Source organism: Xiphias gladius, chromosome 9 (assembly GCF_016859285.1).
Source record: "Xiphias gladius isolate SHS-SW01 ecotype Sanya breed wild chromosome 9, ASM1685928v1, whole genome shotgun sequence".
Lineage (NCBI taxonomy): Eukaryota > Metazoa > Chordata > Actinopteri > Istiophoriformes > Xiphiidae > Xiphias > Xiphias gladius.
In genome coordinates this window covers 659,915-681,466 of record NC_053408.1, presented here as the reverse complement: position 1 = coordinate 681,466, position 21,552 = coordinate 659,915, and the positions used below count along the sequence as shown (strand labels likewise).

The 21,552-nt window shown below is 42.7% G+C and overlaps 1 protein-coding gene across 1 annotated transcript; it reads right to left on the bottom strand.

The window, feature by feature from the left end:
* Nucleotides 1-550: 550 nt before the first annotated feature.
* On the bottom strand, nucleotides 551-20,738 carry LOC120794887 (kinesin-like protein KIF20A). Its single transcript, XM_040136290.1, has 33 exons — nucleotides 20,630-20,738; nucleotides 19,819-19,925; nucleotides 19,654-19,743; nucleotides 18,242-18,361; nucleotides 17,895-18,033; nucleotides 17,374-17,558; nucleotides 17,241-17,283; nucleotides 16,945-17,090; nucleotides 16,757-16,829; nucleotides 16,451-16,562; nucleotides 15,824-15,895; nucleotides 15,555-15,701; nucleotides 15,263-15,425; nucleotides 14,304-14,603; nucleotides 13,706-13,809; nucleotides 12,726-12,846; nucleotides 12,140-12,257; nucleotides 11,993-12,054; nucleotides 11,284-11,403; nucleotides 10,586-10,748; nucleotides 10,364-10,494; nucleotides 10,177-10,255; nucleotides 9,742-9,866; nucleotides 9,012-9,185; nucleotides 7,608-7,765; nucleotides 7,187-7,353; nucleotides 5,493-5,567; nucleotides 5,123-5,373; nucleotides 3,591-3,686; nucleotides 2,710-2,772; nucleotides 2,541-2,631; nucleotides 1,309-1,445; nucleotides 551-866 (listed from the first exon to the last, which is right to left on the bottom strand). Exons 2-33 carry the CDS (start codon nucleotides 19,921-19,923, stop codon nucleotides 783-785), a joined length of 4,014 nt encoding a protein of 1,337 aa, XP_039992224.1. The 5' UTR covers nucleotides 19,924-19,925; nucleotides 20,630-20,738; the 3' UTR covers nucleotides 551-782.
* Nucleotides 20,739-21,552: the final 814 nt, after the last annotated feature.

The window sequence follows — 21,552 nt, the reverse complement described above, 5'->3', positions numbered from 1 at the left end:
TGTTAATGTCGATCAATTAAAGGAATATTCTGTCGAAGCCACGTATGTTTCCTGTTTGTTCTACTTAAGGTATCATTCTGGTGTTATTCTAGACTTTTCATATCATCCATCGACAAATGTCATGTGCAGCTGAAAATAAGTAAAATACACACACACACACACACACACACACACCGGGAGAGGCCTCATTGCTTCTGAATATAAACTGTAGCTCAGACTGTGCAGCTCTACTAATTCCTTGTTTGCATTGCATTGTGTGCAGCAGAGCTGCAGTTGATTTAAATATGGGCTGACAGTTATTGATAAATTACTCCCAATTGTATTTTCGTATCATCCACAAATAATCTGCTTTTACTCAACAGGTGTGACGATTAAAAAACCTGTGTCTATATAAATAACGTGCGTTTAATTGTATGGTTCCTTTCTTTTTCGGATTCCTGTTTTGTGTATGCGCGGAACGTTTCCGGTGTTTCAGCGTGTTTGGACCTTCTCAGCCACCGTAGCAGTAAACTGAAGCAAAGGAGGAGGCAGGGAATCGTTTATTTTTTTTTTATAAAGTGAAAAATATTCAGTGTTCCCTCAGCGCTTTATTGACCCCGGCGAGAAAAGGGTCCTGAAATCACAAACTCAAAAACTAAAACCATTATCAGACAGAACATAAACTGTACAGTTATTTAAAAACAAACTTCTTCGGACTCACTGAGGAGAAAAGTTTGGGATTTTATCCTCCCGAGGGTCTAAGAGACGTCTCCCACAGCGTAGTGTTGTCACGGACGACGAGGTCACTTCCTGCAGGTTTTCGAGCGCAGCTGTCTCTTAATGATGAGGTGGTCGCTCTCCTTCTCCTCTGCCACTCCGCCGGACGTCTGGACAAACAGAAAGTTCACATCAGACAAACGGTCCCGAGTGACGGCGTTGAATCCGTCTGAGGGACCTGATGTCCACACAGCTCACGGTTTACTGGAGCTGCATCTGCGTAAATGCGACTCAAGGAAGCGCGTCGTTACGCTGCGGGTCTACTTTCCCCTGTTGTCTCCGACATGCTGCTCACACTGCATCTCACACACCGTCACTGGTCCCCACGAACACAGAAACACCCTGGGACATATTTTCATTTGCCTGTGGGGTGGTCAGGTGTGAGGAGAGGGACAAACAGGTGGGAGCAGCACAAAGCGACCTGTTGGCATTTCTCTGTTCACACATACAGATTCAAAAAGCTGGGACGGCGACGGCTGCTGTTCATCGTGAAGCAGACCCGGGTTCACTGCAGAGAAACATGCAAAATGGCGTCGGACGCGGCTGCCTCACCGTGTGCGGGGAGTCGAGCAGCGGAGAGGAGGCGTCCGTCTTATAAAGCTTCCTCCGTCCTCGTCGGGTTTTGGTTGCCGTGGTTACCGTCTCCTTCTCCACCGAGTGTCCGCTGACCAGACCGATGATGGTTTTAGCTGCGGAGAGGGGACAGGACAGTTCACTAAAACCTTACCGACAGGATCACGTTATGATGGGTCTGAACTCAGTCGGTCGGTTATAATTAGTGATTATACGGTATTTACGTTTATACTCCATATTAAAGAAATAAAACAAAGCTGACAGACCGAGGTTCAAAGACCCGCAACACAGACCCGCGGCCGTCCGACATGTTTGCGTTCAGACTCAGGGGAGCAGCGCCCTCTGCTGTTCGGTGGTGTTAGTACAATTCACCACCACAACGGTAAATGGACTTCAACTACAGACGAGTCAGGGTTGTGGGTGGAAGTAAACGAGCCTCCATCCCTGTGTACAACTGTGATGTTTATAAAGGACTTAACTTCTGTAGAACCTGTTACATGTTGAAAATATTGTCATTAAAATAAAGATTAAAATCTACAAAACCTTTCACTGAATTTTAGCCCAGTTTTAAAAAACAAACAACAAACTGAAACTTTGGAAAAACAGACAGTAAAATCCACAATCCTCTGCTCCATCAAATGTCTTTTACTTTCATAAATCTCCATTAAACCCTCGCATCTCAACCTGAGCTGCGTGCTGACAAGGGGCCGACTGACCGGGGGCCACCTACGCGGGGCCGACCGGGGGCCACCTACGCGGGGGCCACCTACGCGGGGGGGCCACCTACGCGGGGCCGACCGGGGGCCACCTACGCGGGGCCAGTGATGAGCCTCCCCCCGCTGCAGATTTGTGTCAAATGATTCGTCTCTTCTGGCGTCGGAGACGGAGACGATGAGTGTGATGGTTGGAGTCTGAAGCCGACGCTAACTCTCATCCAGACCGCGGAGCTCGCACTGAAGCTACGTCACTGCTGGTTCTTTCTAATTAATGTCAGACGAGTGTTGATGGACTGAACAACTTCACATCCACGCAGACGACCTTCATCTGTCCACTGCGATCGACACAAACGCCTCTGCCGCACTGTCCCCGGAGAGGTTCGGGTTCTCTCCGGCACAGCAGCGATGGAGGCGTCGATTCAGACGGACAAAAAACTAAGTCAGCTGGCAGCTTCGTGTGTACAACGGTTTCCAGAAAAGCACAGTCTCACTGACCTTTGCTGCCCAGGATGGAGGGTGAACTGTGGATCAACTCTCCAATCTTCTGAAGAGTCCCGTCTCTCTTCTCCTTCACCACAGAAGAACACTGGAGAGAGATTCAGATATTTAATCACTCTGCTTACAGCGAGTCTCTGTTTATCTTCACGTACCTTTACTTTCTCACCTGTTTGTTGGTTCGAGTGTTTCCTCTCACTTTGTTTCTCTTATTCTCACTGAACACCAGGTCCTGAAACAAAGTGAAACCACTAAACCAGGAGCTCTGCAAATATTCAACACATATAAGAGTAAAGGAGGACAGAGGCGTGGTGGCAGGTTTCTCAAGCTTTCCGATTTACTTCCACATGAGCTGCCTCCAGCGTGGCTCCGACCTCGCAGGAAGTTTTACAGTGTCAGTTAGATGTTTCATTTACCTGCCTGATGTCAAATGTTCATTCATGGCACAACTGGGTCCTTTTGAGTGTTCACCTAATCTGCAAATCGTGCAACACTGTGTTTATCTGATGTAAATGAATCGTCGAAAAACTGAAATTGAATCCAATCAGGGGATCGCTGCCAAAATCCAGCTTTGCGGAAGACAATCACCTCTGGATTAAAATCCGCTAACTCTGAAATAACCGGTCAAAGTAAACGCTGGGACAAACGGCACCACTGCTCACAGAAGGTTTTCCTGTCAGCAGGGTTAAAAGCCTCTAAAGAACTCAAGCTGCACAATGTCGTGAGCACTGTTTGTTCATTTGTGGTGTTGCTGTTAAATCTAACAAACAGTTTACCTGACGTGAGCAGCGTAACTGATCTACCTGAGCAGTCGGCTGGAACACCTGGGTTCCCCGTCACCTGTTTCTGCTCCTGATGATGGTCTTAAAGTGCCACCAGCCCCTGTCCTCTGGAGAAACAACTAAACTGACTGTAAAAGTCGAAAGAAGCAGCCGACTGCCAGTGAAATGTTCCTCTGATAACTCTTCTTTCTCTCTCTCTCACACACACACACACACACACACACACACACACACACACACACACACACACACACACACACACACACACCTCCACCTCACAGCTCTTCCTCTTCCTTCCAGTAGGTTTGGGGGTTTTCTTCCTGTCAGCCATGTTGGACCTCAGAGGAGAGACATGAACATCCTGCTAAGAAGGAAGGACACACACACACACAATGGGGGTCAATAAACCTCAGCACTGAGATCACCTAAATTACAAACGACCAACAGTGCAGAGGTCTAAGGTCAATTTCAGATTATTGACCATTAGTCGATAAATCAATTAGTTAACCTGAAAGTCAACTGTTCATTTTCCAACTGCACAGCTCTCTGGTCGACCTCGGTGCTGAAGAGTAGAAAACATCCTGCTCCAAATCAGAAATTAATGTTAATGAACTGTTCTGATCCCAGCACCCGCAGCATTAACCCCTGGTCTGGTCTGGTCTGGTCTGGTCTGGTCTGGTCTGGGTGTCTCATCTAATCAGTCTTCCATGTTTTATCTCCAAGATGTTGGGGCCTTTGCTTTTTTTAGCCTTTCCGCACAAATAACACACTGACCGACAGTGATGGGTTTGTACTTAAGGGTAGCTGTCGTATTTTCAGGTGTATTAACAGCTGGAAGCTACAAATGGCCGCCTGTCTGAAGAAATGCAGGTATCAAACATAGCAACGAGACCTAAAACAGGAGAGTGGTGTGGTGGTTTATGGTGCTGACCGTCACCTGCAGAGTCCTGGGTTTGATCCCAGATGGAGACTTGTGTTGCATTTCATTCCCCATCTCTCTCCTGGTACTATCGAATAATCATGGTTTTGGCAGGTTCACAGAGTTAAATTTCAAACTCTTTAAGACATTTTTAATAACATACAATACAATTTAATACCTGCTCAAAAATGACAGATATCATAGGTAACCAGTAGGTACGATGTGCTCTAGAAGCATTTACTTTCATTGTAGGAGCTATTTATTAGTTTGTTTGTTTGACGACCAGATTTATTCAGTATTTTCATTTGTTCGTTACTTCTTCCGTTTGCTTTGTTTTTCTAGTTGTTTATTTGTTCTGTTTGGGTTCATTTTGTACCAGCTTTCAGCACCGTAGACACCTCAGGTTTGTCCGCTGACATTACATCCCCACGGTGCATCGTGGTCGTTTGATTTTCAGTCAGATTTGGAAGTTGTGGACTGTAGACAAACAGCCACAACAACATCATCCCATTTTCAGCACTTCCTGGCAGGATGTAACAATAACTCTTAATGATGTAGTTATGGAAAATGACACAACCTGGTCCTGAGCAAGTGGCAGAAAATGGATGGGAGGATTGAGCGTTTAAAATGATGAATTTCATTAAGTTTCCTCTCAAATCTTGACTTGTCCACTGTGAGCTGATGATCTTCCCCCTGTAGCAGCAGCAGTAGTGACGGTGTTTGACTGAAGCCTCCTGCAGCTCAGTCACTGTCACAACTATCACTGTTGCTTTAGAGCAGCAACAACATACAGAAACATTTTACAACTTACGTTGCTGCATCAGCAGCCAACACACAGGATCTAACACTTCCTTTGTGAATGAAATTTAAGACGCTCTAACCTGTGTGCTCTTCTCTCTCTCCTCCTTCAGTCTCTGTAGTTTCTCCATCTCTCTCTTCACTGCCTCAAACTCTTTGCTCCTCTCCCCTTCCTCCTCCTTCTGTTGTCTCCCCCTCCTCTCCTGGTGTCTCTGGATCTCCCTCTTCAGCTCCTCCACTACCGAAACCTTCCTCTCCTCCTCCACCACCGATCTGTTCTCCTTCTCCTCCTCCTCCTTCCTCCTCTGCAGCTCCTCTTTCAGATGCTCCAGCTCTGACAGAGGAAACAGACATGAGACAAACACCCTCATCAGAGTCCAGATTGATTCCGTCCACTGATCAGATCATCAATGAAATGTGTCCTATTGTTTCAGACTCAGATGGTGATGTTACCTTGGGTCAGAGTCTCCCTCTGTCTGTGAGTTTCTTCCAAAAGTTTCTCCTTCTCCGTCAGGACTCGATGCAGCTCTGACACACGAAGACACAAAGATTACTTCACAGAGCATCCATCAAAAACAGTTCAGTCAATACAAGTCAAGTTTCCATCCACATGTAGCACAAATGTGAACCAAATTCCCAGAAAATCTATAAAACATGAGTGAGATCTTGTTTCCCTCCACTGCTGCTGTGTGAATATGAGCTGATCAACGGCCGGTGGAGCCGACTCTCCAGTCGCTGCCATTAAACCACCATAGAAGAAGATGGCACGGCGAGATGAGGTCACTAAAAGAGCTATAGTCAAAGCTCTGGTGAAGGAAAACCACGTGGAGAACATGATGGAAACCTGACGTTTCTGCGGGTTCCATGTGTTAATGTGAGGAAGGTTCCAGTCTCGTCGTGGCTCCACACAGACCTGGTGGCTTCCTCTCTTCACGCTTCATGTACGTCAGAGTTTATTCACTCGGTCTGTTTCACTTTGCTTTTTATCCACACAGCTACTTTTACACTGAACACAAGAACAAAAACGTTTTTCACTGATTCACACTTCCAATTTTTGGCAATTAAAATAGGTGGATGGAAACTCACTCACTGAGGCAACAAACTGAAGCTAAAAAGCCAGTGTGGGCTGTGACAAGTGCAAAAACACCAGGACTCCAGACTAAAACTTCAAACATAAAAAATGTCACTGTAAGTAGCATTTAAGTTGCATTAACGGATTTGTTTAGGTCACTGTTTAGGTCTTTTCAGCAGAGCAGTCAGTAAACTCAACATCTGACACACCATCTTCTTATAAAGTACTTTGTGTCTAACATTATTAACCAGTTGATTTTTTCCCCACAACCATTAGTTACAGAGCAACATGATCCTTCATCTGGATCTGGTGTCTGAGTCCACCTGATGAATCTAAGACCAGTACTCCCTCTCTTTTAGCTCTGTATTTGGTCTCCACCAGCTCCCGTTGATCAACCTAAAGAGAATTATCAGCTGAATCTGCAGCTCATCTCGGCTTTACACAGCTTTACAGTGAGTATAGGCTCGTTGTTTATCTGTTTACTGCTCTGGTTCACTCTAAAAGCGTCGTTTTCAGCTGCAGCAGGCAGATGTTTTTAGAGAAACAACTGTAAAAAGCCTCTTAAAAGCTGATGATATGTCAGTGATGTGTTCACAACTTGTTTCTTCTGAAGACAAATGGACAACAACAAAAAATCAGTTAAGGTTTAAGCAACATGTTAAGCCCCATATGGAAAGGATTGATATTACAGGTGGAGGTGGGTAAGAAAATACTTGCCAGCACCATTTCATCATGATGATATTTAACTGGCCTAATGGTAAATTACAGGAGCTGGTTTTGTATACATAGATATCTTGCAGGGAATGCAAGATTTAGTTATTTAACCTCATTATTAATATTAGTATTATTAAATTAGTTAACTAGTAATTTAATTATTTACACAGACAGTTGTAAACTAGTCAAATATCCTTTCTTAATGTTTGTTAGGATTTACGGTAAGAAAGAGATGACATCTGCATTAAATACAGGTCCTGTGATGGTTTCCAGTTGGTGTTAAAATGCTGCATCTAACGTTTCAATGAAATCCTTTTCTGTTCTGAGTGTGAAGAGTGTTATTAATTCTTCTCTTCCTCACCTTGTTTCTCTCTATCCCAGTCTCTCTTCCTCTCCTCCTCTGATCTCGCCATCTCCTCCAGTCTCCCTCGCAGAGCTGCACCCTCTGACTCGAGCTCCGCCCTCAGGCGGGAGAATTCTGCTTTGTGATTGGCTAACTCCTCTGTGAGCTCAACACACCTGTTCTCACTGCAAAATAACAGGAGACAAGGACAGATAAGAGAGGAGAGGAAAGAAGGAGACCAGGACGGAGGAGAGAAGGAGACAAGGAGAGGAGAGAAGGAGACAAGGACAGAGGAGACAGCGAGAGGAGTTTGATAGAGGTAATGTGTATTAATACTGAATCAGCAATTTTCTTGTCACCTGTTGGTTTTTCTTGTATATTCATCAATAAATCCTGATTGATAACACTATGGACAATTGCTCCGACTCCTGCTGTCTACCTGTGCGTCAGACTTTCCTCCAGCCGCCTCTTTTCTCTCTGCAGATCTTGGATCTGTTGTGATTTCTGAGCTGATCTTTGTAGCGTTGACTGACTTTCCTTCTTCAGCTCCTCCATGGCAGCGTGGAAAACACTGCTGCCGCTCTGCCCTTCCTCCTCCTGAAACAATCAATAAATCGATCGATCAGTGATCTGACCATCACTACTGCTGCTGCTGGTAACGTTTTTCAACTGACGTGTTCAGAAGTATATGTTCAGGTTCTGTATTCAGCATCAGGACGTTTTGGAAAAGCAGACAAAATTAGAAACAGCCGTCCTGTTCTGAATCCAGCTGATCAATATCCAGCTTTAACCCTTGTGGTTTGTTGCAACTGGCTTTACATCCTCATTGTTTGGGATCCCACTGCTATGTGTGATCCCACTAATATCTATTGATCTATATTTATTCACATTTGAAAGTTGACAAAATACAGAAATGATCATAGCTCATTGAACCACTAAGTAAATATCCAGTGATTTATATGTTAAATGTGATGTGCATGAACAAATGCATATAACTGGTAATTTATAGAATATATTTTCATTTATCGCTTATGTAATTTAGTTGGCTAGGAGTAATTCACAGACGGATAAATGTACAGTAGGTTCTCCTACAAAGTGATGTTACTGATAACTCACTGTTAGATCTCTTGTAAACAAACTGCAAGGAAACTCAAAGACAGAGATCCAGACTCATCTGGGATTTGGGACGCGAAGCGCTGCACGGGAGGTTTTATCAACCTGAATCTCAGATGCAGAGCAGAAGCATAATCTGTCGTATTTAATCAGGTTTTACAGATGAGACCCCAAACAGGAGTAATGCGTCATTTTTTGTGGCAGAGTTTTAAATGTCAGTTTCATCATTGGCTCAGGTTTACAACTGTCATCAGATTCAGAAAAGTCACGAGGTGTCAAGCTGACTCAAACAATGAGGGACCAGGTTCTCCTGGACCACAACATCTACTTCAACTGGACGCAGACTCTGTTGGGTAAAACTGTCCAGTTGGTGATTAAAAAACCAATCTCAGCTTAGTGTTTCACTGCTTCTGCTCTTCTCTTCTCTAGTTTTTTTTTGTTTGGTTACCATGAAAATATGATGTGATTATTGATCAATTACTTCTCCTCATTGTTGTCGATTCTGTGATCTTTGTTGTGTCATTCAGCAAATCTGTTCTTTTTCTATGAAGGTTCATGTCATCAAAACACTCCCACTCTACTGATGTTTTTCCGATATTAAAACCAACTCAGCAGCAACGTTACATTCGCTTACGAACCAACCAATAAATGATCAATCAACCTGATTAGTAATATAAACAACTGATCAATCCACCACAAGCCCAGATAAGAAGTCAGAGACAGAACGAACCTTGACTTCATCTCTCAGATTCTCCACCTCTTCTGTCAGACTGCTGATGGTCCTCGTCTTCTCCTCTGATTGGCGCTGCAGGTCCTGGAGGCGGGTCTCTGTGGTGTTGAGCTGCTCTGATAGGCTGTCAGACCTGTCAGTCTTCTCTTTGAGCTGCTTCTGGAGTCCCGTTACCTGGAAAGTTGTGTAACAGGTAAACTGTGGTGACAAAGCACTTTCCATTAATCTGATAAACAGTTAAAGAAAAGGTTTTTTTTGACAGTGTCCTTTTGAATTAGTGAGGGGGGCGTGGATGTATTACAAGAACTGGACACTGGATTCAAAGACGTGGTCCGGTCACTTGGATTAAAACTGCTCACCGAAGGGTAAGCGTTAAGGGTTTGCTTCATCAGTGTTTAGTCTTTACACTGGGATGAAGTCAGGCACTTTACATGAACTTTTCTAGGCTCTGTGAAAGTTTTAGAGATACAAGAGCTCCATGTTAAACTTTTTAAATAAAAGCAGATGTTGTTTGCGGTGTCCTGTCAGTTTTACAGATGTTGTGTTTAAAATGGAGGTATATGGGGAAAAAGCTTTTTCGGCTTGCAGGGGATTTTTTTCGTTGCAATACTGCGAGTGACCACTGGGTCAAACTGCTAACATGACTGACGGTGGCGGTGTATCTAGCTTTCTTTACACAGCCATGCAAGTCACCTGTAGTGAAAAAGGTCCAAAAGATGAAGAGCCGTACCTCTGTCTGCAGCTGGAAGATGCCGTTCACCAGAGCTTTGTTCTCCTTCAACAGTCGGGATGTTTCCCTCTGCTCAGACTCCAGAGAAGAAAACACTGAGACACAGTTTGGACACTCGTCCAGATCTGCAGGAGAAGGAGGGGGAGAACGGGGGATGAGAGGGGGGGCGAGGGGGAGAGATGGAAGAAGGAGGGGGTGAGGTGGGGAAACTGACAAAATTATAGGGCTGAAGTTCTTTTACTCGTTCTTAATATTTTGTATTTCTCTATGTGACGAATACATTATATGGCCAAAAGTATTCGGCCACCCCGGTCTGCGCACTACTTCTTCCAATGTAACATGGTCTACTGGATGTCCACATACTTCTGTCCCCATAGAGTATTTCCATATAACTAGTTTAAAGATTTAAAATCTGTGTGACGGTTCAGCTCCTACCTGTCAGCTTCTGCACCTTCTGCTCCAGCAAAACCTGCTCCCTCTTCAACTCCTGCACCTCCTCCTCCCGTCTCCTCAGCTCCTCCTCCCGCCTCGTCCTCTCCTTCACCGCCTCCTCCTGTCGTCTCCTCAGCTCGTCGTCCCTCCTCCTCAGCTCCTCCTCCAGCCTCGTCCTCTCCTTTTCCACCTCCTCTTGTCGTCTCCTCAGGTCTTCCTCCAGCCCCTTTCTCCTCTCCTCTCTCTCTCTCAGCTGGAAGATGGTCTCCTCCTTCTTGTCATTTTCCTCTTGGAGCCTCCAGATCTCCTCCTCCAGAACCACTGAGGAGAAGGAAGAAAAAATGGAGTAAAGACTTTGGAGTACAAACCTCCATTCTTCAATCTCCTCCTCCTCCACCTCCTCTCCTCCCACCTCTCTTCTTGGCCGGTCCTCCTCTCTCCTCATCATCCAGATCGTTACGCTGGCGTTTCCTGTTCTCCTCCGTCTCCCCCTCCTCTCCTCCTGTCCTCCTGAGACAGCGGCAGGTCTGTTGAAGTTCCAGCAGCTCCGACCTGATTGACTCCACCAGAGCTCGCTGAGAGACACAAGGAGCATCAACCCTTATCAAACACTGACTGATGGATTCTCTCTCTGCAGGGTGATTTTTTATTTTATAGGCATGAGCCGAAACTGACGTCTGCCTGAATGAAGGAAATCACTCGAAAAACTGAAGGAGGATCTGGAAAATAATCCATAGTAGGACTGCAACTAACAATTATATCCATTATCGATTTATTCATTATTTTTTTGTTTAACCATTTGCTCTATAAAATGTCAGAAAAAAAGTGAAGAAAACCTTTTAGAAAAGTTTATGTCTCCAAATGTCTTGTTTTGTCCAATTAAGAGTCCAAATACCCAAAAGATTATTGATTTTCTATCAGACATGTCAAAGGAAGACAGCAGACCTTCAAAATAAAACGTTGAAATTGGGGAATATCTGGTATTTTTGAAGAATGAACTGAAACTATTAATCAGCTATCAAAATAGTGGCTGAATATTTTTCTGTCAATCGACAAATTGATCAACAGACTAATGGTTTCAGCTCTAATCCGTAGGAAATGCGTGTTTACGTCTCTGGTGGCGTTCTCCACAGTGTTGTCCATGGCGGCCTGGAGTTTGTTGATGACGTCGTCTTTCTGCTGGCAGATCTCCATCAGCTCTGATAACTTCTGTCGCTGCTGCTCCAGACTCTGAAAAACAACACAACACAGCGTCATGGGAGATCACGCCAAGAAAATAACTGTCCAATCGGAGCGGAGTACGTAAGACAAGCTAAACGCTAAACACAGCTTCAAGCCTCAAGCTCATAAGAGACAAAAGTACCTGCTACTTCAAGGTCTAATATGTAAACAGAGCTGCGAAGCAAGAGTTGCACCAGCTGTACAGTGAATGCAGCACGTCAACCCTCTTTCAGTGCCACATGCTGCGTTCACTGTACAACACTGCTGCTGTATTAATAGTAACAGTAACTTTTTCCCAAACATTTTAGGGGAGATTCATTTCATTCATTTACCTATACTGGCTATATACAGTTAATACAGATAAAATGCATATGCACGGTCATTTTCTTTACTATCACCTGTGACCTTGTTCATTCATTTCTCGTCACTGTCAGATCCAAGCAGCATTGAAACACCTGTTCTGTCAGACAACTGAACACAAGCAGCGGAGAGGCCCCCCGTGTAGACGTGATGTCACAACAAACGCACCAAAACAAGTAGAAGAAGAAAAAAGACGACACAGCAGACACCACAGAAGAAGACACTGAGTCCACAGTACCTCCTTGGCTTCCTGCAGTTGGTCATGTGACTGCTGCTTCTCCAATCGCAGTGCTTCCAGCTCTGCAGATACAAAGCAAAACAGGGGTCAAAGGTCAAAGTTACATCAACCGCAATAATCAGAAAATAAGACTGTGTGCGTGTTTACCTGCAGAGTGTGTGTGTTCAGTCAGACAGCGGTGAACACTCTGTGCATCCTCTCTGATCTTCTCCAGATCTTCAGTCACTGAGCTGATGATTCCCTCCATCAGAGCCACCTGCTCCTCCTGACAACCACCCATCAGCAGAGTTGTTAGTAAGTCGCAGTTGGTTCCATGTCGTGTTTGTTTAGTATAATTCAGTTTGTAGGCGGCACCACGGTGCAGCGGTTAGCGCCGGGACCTCACAGCAACAAGGTTCTGGGTTTGACAGCTGCTCTCTCTCTCTGTGGGTTTTCCCCCCACAGTCCAAACACATGCAGGTCAGGTATGGAGACTCTAAACTCCCTGTGGCTGCGAATGTGACCGTGAATGTTTGTGTATCGGCCCTGCGACTGACAGGCGACCTGTCCAGGTGTACCCCGCCTCTCACCTAATGTCAGCTCGGATTGGCTCCATGAAAAACAAACTGTAGAATATCACCAATGATCCTTGAACTAAAGCCAGCTGGGCTGACACAGCTAAGCGTTGAGGACATGGACACCGACATGGAGTGACTGGAGTCTGAACGAAACACAGACGAGTGTTTTTAAATACCTTGCTGCTGTCGGTGTTGACGGCAGACAGGTCCACCGTCTTGCTGACGAGGTTCTTCAGGATCTCTACTCTTTTCTCAGCTCGCTCCTCCAGGATCTCCCTCTCCTTCTCCAGACGATCGCTGGAACCCACACACACACACACACACACACACACACACACACACACACACACACACACACACACACACACACACACACACACACACACACACACACACACACACACACACACACACACACACACACACACACACACACACACACACACACACACACACTTAACTGTCTAATGGAAACATCCATTACAGTTTACAGAGCCACAGTACTGACTGTAGTTCTGTTCAATGAGGGATTTTTACCAACACGTCAGGTGTTTGACCTTCTGATGAAAAGTGTTTATGATAATCTGGATGAACTATTTGTTTCCAGTCTGTCTGATCATCTGACTGTTGTATTTCTTCTTTTTTCACCGTGTTCACTGATCTCAGATATTATGATGGTGAGTAAAGTGTTCTTATGACTGATAAATAGCTGAAAGTGACGTCTTCAAATGTCTTGTTTCGTCTCATCAATAAAGCGGCAAATTCTCACTTTTAAGAGGCTGGAATCAGCAAATGTTTGGCATTTTTGATGATTAATCAATTTTAAAAATAGTTGTCATATAATTTTCTGACAGGTGACTAATCGATCAATCAACTCATCAGCTGTAATGAGCAGGTATACATGCATGTAGAAATTATGTATGTTTTAATTGGGACAGTTTTCATCATTATTTTTTATCTCATTATAAACTGAATGTCAGTGTGTTTCTGGTCTGTTGGTCAAAATGAAAACAAATAAATAAATAACTAAAGATAAGCAAACAAACAAACTAAAGGTGAACAACATGTTCTGAACATTTCATGGACGTAATTATTAAGCAAAAAGCAGTAACTTACTAAAACTACGTTTTGGTCACATGATCATGTTGTCTCTTACCTGTAGTCTTTCTCCATCTTGTTAAAAAGCTCCATGAACTCAGCGCTGACTTCTTCTCTGATCTGAGCCTCCAGAACCAAACGCAGCGCTGCCTCTCTGCCCAACTGCTGACACACAAACACACAAACGCAGAGTTTAACTTAATATGACTTCAGATGCATTAGACTGCAGCCTCTTTATCTGGCTGTGTCATTCAGTTACCTAAAATATATCCTACACACAAACGCATCCCATTAATTGACCTATCGTGGTCCAGTCTCACATATCTGGAAAAACAGGTAATCTAAACAAACCACTCACTGTGTAGCGCTGTAAAATATTACTAGTTAAGGATCCTGAATTTGACTTCAATCAATAAATGAAAGAAATTTACAATTCCCCCAAATTATCTCTAACACTTCTTTAACAAACAGGGAATAATAATAATAATAATAATAATAATAATAATAATAAAGACTTAATTGTTAATTCATTTATTGTTCAATAGAGAAATAACTCCAAACTATTTTAATAATAGATTAATAATAGACATTTTTCAAATATCTCTCAATAAACTGAATCTCTCTGGGCGTTGGACTGTCAACACGCAGACTGTTACCTTCTCTTCTTCCTCCATGGTCCTGTCCTCTTCCTGCCCCTCGTCTTCCTCACCTCCCGCCTCCAGCACGGTTCCCTCCATCACACTCTCCTCCTCTTCCTCCTCCTCCTCCCACTCTTCACCATCTTCATCCTCCAACACGTCCTCCAGGGTCGTCTCCCAGGCGACCAGCGAGCTCTTCCTGCCCCGCCCCGACACGTTTCTGCGCCGGTCGGCCTCATCGATGATCATCGACAGCTCCATGGCCGACCTGTGGGAGTCGTCATCCAGGACCACTGGCTTCGAGGTCAACACCACCACCTGGACAGGTAAACTTTGTTAGTCACACACAGCCTCTGAATTTTTTCTCTATGTTCCTCCCCAGGACCCAGTATCCACTGATACCAATATATACTGTAGATAATATATATATTTATGTGTGCAGACACACACACACACAAATATTAAGGGCAAAGATTGGTTAAGTATTGTTCTTAAAAAGATTTGATAAAGATATTCTACAGTTGAAAAATAAAATTTATGTTGTATGACTAAAGATAATCATCTTAAACTCCCCGACAGAATTTACCATTAAGACGGCTGAATGAGCACTAATTGTCTATTTAGTTTTCTTTCCTCATTTCTTTTTCCTTGTTTTTTTAAATTGACTTTCCTTCCTCCATTATTTTGAATTACTGTAATCCTGTTTATCTTGTCTTGAACTTTTAGCTTCCTACTGCTCCTGCACACAGGTTAGTGTTCATTTTTAATTGAGGTACATGTGAGTATATTTACAGTAGGTGTGTGTCTGTATATCTGAATGAAAATGTGGTTTTGTACATCATGTCTTATAATTCAATTCTCTTAATGTGCAAATAAACGAAATACTACTAAAATAGATTAAATTTGAACTAAGAAGAACGAAGGACAAAAACACCCCAACTTCCTGCTCAGCAGGATAAAAGTGATGTGTTGCTGACCTTCTGTGCGAGTGCAGAGAACTTGAGGACGTTGAGTGTCTCGTCGAAGCAGGATGCATTCTGGTTGATGTTGACCACCATGGAGACCCGGCCGGCACCACAGAAGAAGAACTGCAGAAAGTGGGTCAGTTTGGACTCCCTGAAGGGAATGTGGTGCTGGAACCTGCAGAGGGATTGTAATTACACTCTTATCTTTTATCCTGTTGTCTCAGGTTTCTTCTTTTCAAACATCACTGACTGAAGCTGCGAACAGCCTCACACACACCCACACACACACACAGTGTAATCATACTTGGCGTGTTGGTTGAGTCTCATGGCGCTGATGCACTTCCCAAGTGTGAGTAGAGAGCTGTTGATGTTTCCTGCCTCCTTGAGTCTCTCTCCGGTGTTGTGAGTCCGAGAACAGCGCTCCGAGCCGGCCAGATCGCACAGAGCCAGCCTAAACGCACAACAACAACAACAACACAAAGTCTCACTGCGGACTGTAAACGTCACCCTCCACGCTGGAGTTGCAACACGCTGAGTATCAACAGTGAATAAAATGATGACTGTCAGTTTTACTCGCTGATGCCGAGGACTCTGGGAACTCCGACGTCGTCCACTCTGAGGATCCTGATGGAGAAGATGCTGTGGCTGCAGAGACAAAAAGAATCAAATCCACGCAGATCTGTTTAGGAGGCCAGTGTGATCGCTGCTTTGAAAGATTAAACAGCTGTAAAATCCTGTCTCATAAACCTTTAAACTCATTGATCTGTTACTGTAACTGGACAAACTGGATCAGATTTAATGTCTCACCTGTACCTGAAACAACACATCCTTTTAACGTGCTTTCTAAGCTTTATCATTATATCATTTATGTCCATTTGTAAGCAAAAATACCAAACTTTTGCTCAATGCAGCTTCTTCAGTGTGAGGATTTTCCAGTCATCAGTCCTATGTGGTAGTAAACTAAATATCTTCATCTTTATCTAATGTGTTACCAAATAACCGAACACCTTCTCCATTAATCAAAAATCAGCAGCAAATTAATTGAAAATGAAAATAATTGTTAGTTGCAGCCCTAGTTTGATTTATATATAAGTAGAGCAGTTTACTGAACCTTGATACCGAGTCAAATCCAAAACCAGTAAGTAGTACCGAGTATGAAAAAAGTGTGTAAATCTAGTTTTAAATAACCACACAACTGACCTCCTGCTAGACAGCTGGTTCAGTCTGGTGGAGGAGAAACTCTGGTTCTTCCTCCCGATCTTCATCACTCTGTAGGCCTCCTCAGAGCTGTTGACCTGGACCCACCGCAGGTCTGAAACATGAACACATAGAAGAATACACAAATCAACGCAGACACACTCCAGCTAAACTAGAGCCTGACTGATTAAGTTAATTTTATTTTACACTAGCAAAATCAAACATTAGTTGGTCAGGAGAAGTTTTCTCTTTAACAAAGACACAGTGAAGCTGTCTTCAACACACACACACCCACACACCCAGTGTTACCTTTGATAAAGGAGTTTCCTTTGACGTCCTGAGACAGGCGCAACACTGTCCTCTTGTGGTGACCACTGGAAACCTGAGCATCACAGATGAATCAGATGATCAATCACAGCTGGACGACTGACTGTCTTGTTATCACGACAGTTTAGGTCAGTGAGGAGTAGTGATTTTTTTTTTTTTGTGTGTGTCACCTGTTCCAGTAGGTCATGGATGTTGTCATTGTAAATCTCACAGAATGAAACCCAGACAGAGAAACGGATGTTTGAGTCAACGTCCAGACAGAAACTGTCGGCTTCTGAGACACTGTTCAGACTGCTGTCAGTGCTCAGAGATGAGCCTGAATGAACACGAAAGCACGCACGCGCACACACACACACACACACACACACACACACACACACACACACACACACACACTCTGTGGGTTAAATCTCTTTAAGTAGCAGTGGATTTCTTGTTGTAATAAAAACCAATCAGAGTCACCGACCTTCGAGAAACATCGATCTTCCAGACGTCAGACTTTTGTCGCTCTGCAGAGAGAAAGCAGAGACACACTAGTCTACACCCTCACGCTGTATAATGATGTTTTTTCATTTTTATTTTCAGTCTGTCTGTCTGACCTCTTTGAGCAGCCTCAGCAGGTTCTTTTTGCTGCTGCTCTCTGCTGCCTGCTGGTCTGGAGTCAGTCTGCTGAAGTCTCTGCAGCGCTGAGGCTTCAGGTCGCTCCGACTGTACAGACGACCTTCAATACTGTTAAAGATGACTGACAGAGACCTGGGCAGCAGACCTGAGTCATGATCCGGACCTGAGAGAGACAGACATTTAGAAAAGGTCAGCAAACTCAAGTGGGGTGAACAAGGCAAAATTTATTTTATTATTTTCTTAAAGGTGAATTTAATGTCACCTTGGACTCGAGAAATTCTGGGGCCACTTTCACTATTAACCGGTATCTTATCTTTACTTATTATTGTTATTATATGTGTCTTTTTTTGTTCAACCAACAGTCCACCGTGGCACTTTTTCTCAAAAAATACTCAAAATGATTAAACAATTATCGAAATGGTTGCAAATTAATTTTTTGTTGATTTCTAATCAATTAATCAATTAATCACAGCAGTTTTGAAACAGACGTGTTTCTGACCGAGGAATGTGAATGTTTTTCCAGCGTTGGTGACTCCATATGTGAACACCAGACAGTTTCCTCCTTCGAGAACATCTTGGACCAAACCACGAACTGAACCCTCAAACACCTTCCTCTGATTGGCCTCTGGACCAAACACCTCAAAAAATGAATACAACATTAAAATCAGTTTGAAAAAGCCACAACAGTAACATGAAAATTATTCAAAGAGAAAACATCAAACAGCTCCTTCAGCTGGCTGTATCTCTGGAAACACGTGGAACAGGTCTTCTGTACTGCACGAACCACAGTGGAACAGTAAGGGCACACATGTAAACGACAGTACAGACACGGGATGTGAGAGTTACCTGTGTAAAGGTGAACCTCTGTGCTGTCTGTGGGAGGGACTTCTCACTCTGTCGGTTTGATTGACAGCTCCTGGGAGCTTTCAGGACCACAGTGTCAGCTCCCTCGATGGTCACACACTCCTACAGAGGAAAACACACCAGATTTATTTTGGTTTTGCACCCACAGTTTTTAAATTTAATAAGCAACTGAAACCTAGTGGACTTGATCACTATACAGACACTCAAAATATGAAGAAGCTTTTAAGGATCGGTGGAGTTCTCATTCAGAAAATGGATATTTGCCTACAAAGAGCTAGTTGGTCACTGTAGATTAGAGTAATAGTAGAGTAAAGCTTTAATGTCCCCAAGGGGAACTTTTGCTCAGTCCCCCCCAATCCAACAAATAAAAACAACAATCAGGACAAAAGCATTCAAGTACATGGGTTAACATCAACGTCACTGCTGTCATTGCCACCAAAACCATCAAATCACATTATTATTATTATTTTTAGAAACCCATATTAGTCATTTATAGGGAACAAATATACTGTTGTTAGCAAAAAGTTGTTATTGAGAATGAAGTGTTCATTCATAGCAATATTATCAGGGCTGCAACCAACCAGTATTGTCATTATCGAATAATCTGCTAATTATTCTCTAGATTAACGATAATGAAATGTCAGAAAAATAGAGAAAAATAAATATCTTAATTTCCCACAGCCCGAGATCATAAGAAAGAAAGAAGATTATCAGTCGACTGTGATATGAAACACAGAAAAAGATTAAATTCTTTGAGAATCTGGAACCGGCAACTTTGGCATTTTTTCTTAAACAATTTAAACAACTTCTTAAACGATTATTCGATTATCGTAACAGTTCCCAGTTACTTATTTTCATCACATACTAATTCAAATTGAAGTGAACACATTTGTTGTTGTCTTGAATGTTACTTATATTTAATAGAAGCAAAAAATGTCCATGGCTGTATAAATAGTATGTATTAATTTATTAAAATTATTATTTTAGGTCAAATTTAAATATCAACGCTTAAAAACCAGCCGACAGTATGTACAAGTATAGCCGAAATGACTGCAACTATTTTATTTATATTATTATTTATATTGATAATCAAATAAACAATCATTTTTGTAGTTTTTCAAGCAAAAATACCAAATATTTGCTGGTTGAAGCTTCTGAAATGGGAGGATTTGATGCTTGCATTTGTTATAGATGACCTTAAACCGAATATCTTTGGTTTTAGGACTGTTGGTTGGATCATCCTGGGCTGTGGGAATCAATAATGGCCTCTTTTTCACTATTTTCTGACATTTTATAAATCAAAAGATTCATCAGTTGATCACTAGTTGCAGCCCTAATGAAGAGCCGTTAATTTTAAATCATTGCGAGTCCTGCAGAGTGAATGTGAGTGTTACCTGTGACTCTCCATTGTCGCTCTCAACTGAAGTGAACGGTCGAACCCTCAGGTAGACCTGCAGGTTCTCTGACTGCGACTGAACACTGTCCTGCTGACAGAAGAATAACATCAGTCACAGCCTCCAGCAAAATCAATAGCATCCTCCCCAGAGAGGTAAACCTACCTGTGCTGGTAGAGCAGCAAATTCACCCAGCAGATCTCTCCTTATGTCGTCCACCTCAACCGGTCCAACTCTCTCCGGCTTTCCGGCTAAACAAGACTCCATCATCTCTGCTAACACACACCATGTCAAACATCAGACTATGCACATCCAAGGTCCTCAAATTTTCACATCATCCGTCTGCTACCCTTCAACAGTACCCTGATCCTCACCAGGCCAGTCAGTGTCATTAAATGTTTTAAAAACCACAGTCCTACTTGACCAAGCAGTCCATTAAAGATCCGCTCTTTAACATAGATCGTTTTCAGCCGTAGTGAATTATGAAAAGAACAAAAGCATTCTGAGGGCTGATATCTTTCAACAGCTGTGCTTTAATGGAGAACACATCTATGGCGATTTTCCAATTGAACTGTGATGATTTTAAAAATGTCTTTAGTCACCGTTTTTTATGTATGCAAGGGAGCGGACAAGCAAGAGTTTGCAAATGTGAGGATTTTTTTAATGGAGTTCGGCGTGACTACTACCTATACGAGAACAAAACATGTTTCAGATAGCTAGATGTAAATGGGCTCAGTAAATTCAGTACTGCGCAGTCAGACACAACATAATTCAAATAAAATAATAAGTAAATATTTGGTAAAGTACAGTAAATGAGAGCCGAAGATCATTTCAAACTATTGTTAACTTTGTTGTTAGCATTAGCCACAACTAGCTAACCCTATACGCATCGGCTTGTTTTGTTTTAGCGTCTTGAGAGAGACAACAATTCACAGCTGTACACCTTCAAAGGACATTTTATCAAACTTTAACTCACTCTGGATGTATTTTATTCACCAGACTCGGTATTTAAAGCAGAAAACATCGAAAAACAGCTACCGTTAGCCGTGGCTGCTCCGCGGGCTACTTTTTAAACTGGCACCAGAGAACCAATCACGACTAGCACAGGGAAACGTCACAGATCTCGTTCAGATGTTCAGTTACGATCTCGCGAGAGTATAAGGTTTGCATTAAGAGACTAGAAGTAAAAACATAAATGATAAAGGAATATGGCATTAACATAAATAAATAAATATAACATAAGCCTAAATAATCTGATTCACAGATTTTATCCTTCTGGCCATTGTCTACCAGGATTTGTTAGAAGCATTGATAAAGCTTTTTTAAAGTTTTTTTTAACTGTTCTACTGAGACTGTCACAATTTCTTTGAGTCATCAGAGCTCCTTCTTTGACCACAGAAGGAAAAGATAAAGACTAATTATACCTGATCGTAAATCGTAATTACAGCCAAATTTCATATCCATAAGTGTAATTACTCTTACAGTAAACCCCTTTTTCTGCTCTGCTTAATGAACATAGAAAACTACATCTCTTTTATTTTGTAGAGTGTGAACAGAAAAGCTGTGGAAATGTTTAATTTCTCTTTGTCTTTTGGTCTTTATATTTAAATATGTGTCACACACACCTCTTGTTCTGAGTTTTCCAATAAAGCCTGAAAAAAAACACAAAAAAAAAAACAAATAACAACAAAAACTTCTGATGGAGGAAGAATAAAGGCCACATCAGATGCGGCTGAAAGCAGAAAGCAGAAAGGCAGAAATGTGAAAGAAGACGTAAGGTTAAAAAAACAAAACAAATAAGACACACACACACACACACACACACACACACACACACACACACACACACACACACACACACACAAATCCCTCTGAAAAAAGGCAGAGGTAAATATTTTG

Coding starts and splice junctions, on each gene's coding strand:
- LOC120794887 (XM_040136290.1), bottom strand. CDS start 19,923: ATGATGGAGTCTTGTTTAGCCGGAAAGCCGGAGAGAGTTGGACCGGTT. Junction 19,744..19,818: donor TTGCTGCTCTACCAGCACAG/GTAGGTTTACCT, acceptor TTCTGTCAGCAG/GACAGTGTTCAGTCGCAGTC. Junction 3,687..5,122: donor AGAGAGAGAAGAGCACACAG/GTTAGAGCGTCT, acceptor CTTCCTTCTTAG/CAGGATGTTCATGTCTCTCC.